Raw genomic sequence first — 5,875 nt, 5'->3', positions numbered from 1 at the left:
CGCTAAGCGCTGCAGCACGTTCATGATGCCTGAGGTGGAGATGACGTTGTCGTAGAACACCAGAGAGCGGAGGCGAGAGCAGCAGCACAGGGCAGGCAGCAGGGCTCGGAGCTGGGCTTCCTTCAACCGGCAGCTTCTCAAGATCCAAGCAACAAAAACTAAGTCACACTGTATCTCCAATACCATGCATCTGGAGAGAGTGGCGGATCCCAGCTGAAGAGATCAGTCCCACAAGACTGCTCCCGCCCTACTTCAGATGCCCAAGAGCAAGTAGTTAAGCCCGCAGCTTACTCACCACTTGTCTGATCTGGCTACAAATCAGAGGCGCTCCCATGACCCCCTCCCTCAAGTTGGATTAATTTGCTGGAGTGGCTCACAGATCTCACAGAAACACTTACTATTACCAGTTTATGAAAAGATGATAAATAGGATGGATGAAGAGCCAGATGAAGAGATACATATGGTGAGGTCTGGGGGGAGAGGATCCAAGTGCAGGAGCTTCTGTCCTTGCAGTGTTGGGGTACATCTCTCCATACCCCTACTACTGGGGTTTTATGGAGGTTTCCTCATGTAGGTGTATCAACTCACTCCCGTTTCCAGTCCCTCTTCCCCCTCTGGAAAATGAGGCAGGGGCTGAAAATTCCAAGCTAATCATGGTTTGGTCTTTCAGGGGACCAGCCCCACCTGGGAGCCATCTGATTGCCCAGCCTAAAGTGTGTCATTAGAACAAAAAATGATCCTAGTATTCTTCTCACTTAGGAATGTATGTACAAGGGTTTCAAGAGCCCTGTGTCGGGGTGGGGGTCAAAGGCCAAATGTTGGGACAAAGGATACTTCTAGAGTTGTTACTTAGGAAATGACACTGCTTTCAGAAGCTCTGTGTCAGGAGCTGAGGACAGACCAATACATATGCTCAACCATCCCAGTCCCCGACTCCGGTAACCCCTCGCCATACTGGTATCCTGTTGTTCTCATGGCACTCCTCTGAAAGCAGCTTTCATAGGGGTTTGGTGACCTGTTTAGTGGTACCCATCCCTTTCAAAGCTAAGTTCTTTGAAAGCAGACACCTTGAATGTTTACACTCTTCCTCAATAAGAGCAGCTTCTGAACAGGAAGTCGACAAATATCTGAACAAAGAGGTGAAAAAAACTACGTACTGAGCACCTACATTCATCTATTCCCTTGACGAACATGTCAGTGATCCCACCTTACTTTAAAAAAAGTGTTTTGAAAAGAAACTCACCCAACTGCGTGGTGTTCAAAGTGGGAATGCTGAAGCAAAATGAAAGGGAAACTGGGTAAACAGACCAGAAGGAAAAGTGCTGGGAGACTCTCTCTTTTTATATCCAGCACCAAAACAGCACCTCCAGGATCGATTTTTGACCAGTGCTTGTCGATGTAATGAGTAAGGGAGCCCCAGTTGGATCCAGAAATAGGAGTCCCCACCACAGCGTTTGTCGTGTTTTATCTTGTTTTCATAGTTTTCTTCAAAGCCACACCATCCTCAGGAAATCCACTGCCACAGCTCCAGGATCCACTGCTGCCCCTCTTTCCCATCAGGTCAGCTGTGCATTCTCATAGGTCAGGCCACTGAGGTCGCGTTCGTCAACTCCATGTCCGCCCGCCGTAGTGCCTGCAACATTTCCTGCAACTTGGCATGCACGCGGGCGAGCTCCACTCTGTTGAGGTTCCCCCACCTGTATTCATCCAAGTACACAACACACTCAGCAGGGACAGGGTACTGCACACGCTTCAGCTCCTTCAGCCCCGCTAAGCGCTGCAGCACGTTCATGATGCCTGAGGTGGAGATGACGTTGTCGTAGAACACCAGAGAGCGGAGGCGAGAGCAGCAGCACAGGGCAGGCAGCAGGGCTCGGAGCTGGGCTTCCTTCAACCGGCAGCTTCTCAAGTTCAGGTGCTGCAGAGTGCCTGACACCTCCCCCAGCAGAACCTCGAGGGGCCCAGGAACCATTTGGGATAGATTATTGCCACAGAGGACCAACTCCTTCAGGTGGGTGGCATGAATGCTCTGGGATAAGTAAGTGATGTCATTCTCAGTAAGCCTACATCCATTAATCACCAGTGTCTCTAGTGGTTTTTGCAGGCCACTGTGGAGAGACAAACACTATTTACTGCTTGGAAATTGGAGTGTACACTAGATGTATTTGGAAAAGATCCAGAAATCTGGCCTGAGAAATTTGCACTACGCCTACCTCAGTCTGGATGCAAATGGTGGGAGCCATCTTCCGCAGCAGTTAAGAACACAGAGCATGGAGTGAAACATTTCTCCATTCCCCACAGGACCTCTCTATTTTCAGAGTATGGTGTCAGGCACCCCTCTAAGCTTCCTAACAAGCCACCTTGACACAGTTATTACTCATGCTCCATAAAATGTAGAATTAATGAAATTTAGATATAACTCCTACTCATGCTAAGGCCTAGATTCTACTCGGTAGAAGGTTCAGGAAGATGGTTCCCCATACTTCTATTTACTCAAAGACCCGTGCCCCAGGAGAACAGCTGCCTATTCCAGGGTATACCACAGAGAAATCTGAGAGACATTTATGAGGAGAGTCCGTTCACCAAATCAGCTCAGCTTAGATGTTGTGGGGGGCAGTTTCCTCCCTCAAACACCACCCTCTCACAACTTACCATCCTTATTCACCTTCTCTACATAAACTCTAGACAGGTTTTTTTCAAGGTTGCATATCCATTCTTAGCTAACTGCTTGGCACAGACCAACCGCATGAATGAATGAATGAATGGAGTAAGCGAATGAATGAGTGGATGAGATGACAATTTCAGACCTGCCTCTTTCTCTTCTATAGCAGCCACCAGCCCCTGGCTGGCCCAGGACCACCGCCCTGGAGTCTGGGTCCAGCAGCAACTCTATGGACTCACAGAAGGGAAGCCCAGGCTTGTCTCTGCTCCAATGCAGCAATGCCCAGAGCGGCGTCCAGAAGCCCTGGCCTGTGTACCTTTAGAGGACTTGCCGCACACTCACCTCAGCATCTTCTGTAGCTGGCCTGAGAGACAGCCAAAGATGAGATGGAGCTTCTGGAGGTGGCCCAGTGGACTCAGCAAGGAGAAACAGTCTGCAGGGAAATCCCAGGGGATGTCGTTCATGATGAGGTGGCCCAGGTTGCTCATCTGCCCTACATGGGTGAAGAACTGGATCAGGTCCGACCGGAAGCAGAACCTGCTCCTGTGATGAAGCCTCACCTCTCGGATGGTCTCCAGCTCCAGCATTCCCAGGATCTCGACGAGGCTGCGCAACGGCACCTGGTTGATGACCAGGGTCCGACAGCGGAGGCGCAGACAGCCATGGCTCTTCTCAACTCTCTGCAGTATGTATGAGGGGAACCCCGACAGGTGGAAGAAGCCGAACAAACCGCCGAGGAAAAGGTCTGTGTGGATTTCCACAGGTTCTCGGTGATGCGGAGGTTGTTCTTTGGAATTGGGCGCCAGCGGGTCTGCCTCCGGCTCTTCCAGCATGTGAGTGATGACAAAGGGGGCAGGAGTCGTCTCAGAGCACTCCTCCCAGTTGGAGTGCTCAAAGTCATGGGTAAAATCCAGCACCTTCAGCTTCGATCTCCTGCAGGGAATGAGAAGGATAGTAGAGACTGGGACTTTCAGGCCAGTACAGCAGGGCTGGGAGACCAGCAGCAGTGAACCCTGGGAAGGGCCGCTGGGCCAGCCAGCAGCCCTGCCTGCTGCCCTGCACCATGCGTTCAAAGGGTCCTCCTCAGTGCCCACCTTTTTATACACTCCGGGGATACCCCCCGGAAACCTAGCCACCCCCTTAACCACCTCAGCAGCGTGATCGGCTCTGAACTGCACCAGGGCTCTCTTCTCAGAGGGACCCTGAGCAATGGCTCAAGGCTTCCCAATGATTGACATTGTACCTGGTGGCACATGCCTGGGCCCCACATCCCTGAATCCAACTCCCACTTCCTCAGTCACTGCGCCACTATCAGCACCCTGTCTCTCCAGTTACCTGGGGCAAGCAGCACTGGTAGGAACCAATTCCAGCCCATCTAGGACAGCTTCCAAGAGGTCTTGAGTTATTGACTGATCTCTTAACGATCCAAGACGGAGGCAGGGGAAGGGCCAGGCCTGCACCATTGCTGTCACAGTCTTTGTGTGTCCCCCATCAAAAGCTGCCGTGGACAGTGTTGGGAAGAGGCCCACAGGGAGCTTCTCCAGGGCACGGACAGCTGAGTCCTCATCATTCAGGAGGCTCTGTGCTGCAAGATCCAAGAGGCTGAGAGGGTCTTGTCCACTCATCTCCACTGACCTGCTGCAAGGTAAGGGAAAATCCTCAGTGTATTTTCATGGTGCTCAGCCCTCCCTCTTTTGGGCCAGGACAACCCAGCCTCCACCACCCTTCTTAGTGAGATCCCCGGAGGTCCCCTACCCTCCTTCCACCCTACCACTTCTAGTTCTAAATCTAGAGCACGCTCTCTCTCTCTGCTAGTGGCACCGGTGTCCCTTATCCTGATCCCAGCTGCTGAAAGGAGAGTAATTAGGCTTTATCTCTGTTCCTTACTGAGCTTCACAGAGCATAAATTTTTCCAAAGTTAGTTTCTCAAACCTTCCCCAAGATCACCACCATCTCCAACATGATTTTAAGGACTGGACAACCATCTCTTTCCCTAGTCCAGTGGCAAGAGGTCAGGTCCTGAGCTTTTGTTTGCCTTCTCTGGCAAGCAGGCCTTACTAAAATGGTAATGGCAACTTTCCACATGTTCAGATATGGATTCCTTTCTGCTCTATACAGTGCATTCCTACTCACAATCCACCAGGCTTCAATGCAAATCAGAAAATTATTTTCAAAAAATCAGAAAGATCTAAAACTCCTCTTATGGTGCTCGTAAAAATTTGACCCAAAATGTCAGAGAAAGGTAAGAGAAAGGAAAATTAAAGCACCATTCCAAGTGTAAGTAGATACAACAGTCCTGGATAAACTACTACTAAACAGAACGAAGCAGTGTCTCATAACCAAGCAGAATCACAGAGCATTTCTTCCAGGAACAAAAGGGGAGTGACACACTGGAGAATCTATTAGTGAACCTCTGATTACACTTGGATGACTGAACATGAGTGCTCTGAGTTGCCACTTGAAAACCCAAATGAAATAAAGGAAGAAGAAGAAAAAAAAAAAGAAAGAAAGGAAGAGCTAAAACCAGGTCAGAGAGAAGTTAGACACCCCTGCTCTTTAAGAAAAAGGCAAGTTTTGGAATCTAGAAAAAGGTGGATCAGAGGAACCAGTATTTGGACTACAGAAGCTAAAACCTCAGCCTGTGTGGATGGTGAAGTCAGAAATCAATTGCAGAACCCACAAAGGCCTCAGGAATGACACCCACAAGCAGGGCCCTGGGCAAGGGCCAGAGCGCTTGGCCAGCCCTGTGGTAGCAGTCTCTACAAACATACGGAACATATGCATTTCCCTCCACCCCAGCACAGTCAGCAATCCACACCTGGGCCCCACCTCTCTCTAGTTCCCACCCTGACTGTGCTCTGCCACTCCCTGGAGCCTCTCTCAGCCCTGCTCTACAGCAGGCTGCTCTTCCCAAGGGAACGAGGGGACTGTGAGAGAGCTGGTTTGGTAAATGATGATTTTAACCATCAAAACTCTGGACTATGACCCGACTGAGCATTTTCCGCCTATGTATGCGTGAGAAGGGGTACCTGCTTAGAGCTGAGGCCCAGTAGGCAGCACCAGGCCCCTGTCATAATCCACTAATTGTTCTGAAGGCAGAGCTCGTCTGAAGGAGGCAGGGCCCTGGCTGCAGAAGTAGCTATGTCTAAAGCCTCCTCCCATGCTTCTGAAATGGCCCACTTCTTTGAAGGAACATTCCAAGAGAAACCATGC

At 50.4% G+C, this 5,875-nt stretch overlaps 1 protein-coding gene across 1 annotated transcript; it reads right to left on the bottom strand.

The window, feature by feature from the left end:
* Positions 1 to 1,582: 1,582 nt before the first annotated feature.
* On the bottom strand, positions 1,583 to 4,287 carry PRAME (PRAME nuclear receptor transcriptional regulator). Its single transcript, XM_059409918.1, has 3 exons — positions 3,998 to 4,287; positions 3,005 to 3,595; positions 1,583 to 2,108 (listed from the first exon to the last, which is right to left on the bottom strand). The coding sequence occupies exons 1-3, from the start codon at positions 4,285 to 4,287 to the stop codon at positions 1,583 to 1,585; spliced, it is 1,407 nt and encodes a 468-aa protein (XP_059265901.1).
* Positions 4,288 to 5,875: the final 1,588 nt, after the last annotated feature.

Source organism: Mustela nigripes, chromosome 8 (assembly GCF_022355385.1).
Source record: "Mustela nigripes isolate SB6536 chromosome 8, MUSNIG.SB6536, whole genome shotgun sequence".
In the NCBI taxonomy this organism is placed as follows: domain Eukaryota; kingdom Metazoa; phylum Chordata; class Mammalia; order Carnivora; family Mustelidae; genus Mustela; species Mustela nigripes.
Note: the sequence above shows the minus strand (reverse complement) of the source record. Positions and strands in the feature narration are given on the sequence as shown.

Bases quoted from the DNA above. Each gene is read 5' to 3' on its own strand.
- PRAME (XM_059409918.1), bottom strand. From the start codon at position 4,287: ATGAGTGGACAAGACCCTCTCAGCCTCTTGGATCTTGCAGCACAGAGC. The intron at 3,596-3,997 runs GTAACTGGAGAG...CATTCCCTGCAG, and splicing joins ACCAGTGCTGCTTGCCCCAG to GAGATCGAAGCTGAAGGTGC. The intron at 2,109-3,004 runs GTGAGTGTGCGG...GTCTCTCCACAG, and splicing joins CAGCTACAGAAGATGCTGAG to TGGCCTGCAAAAACCACTAG.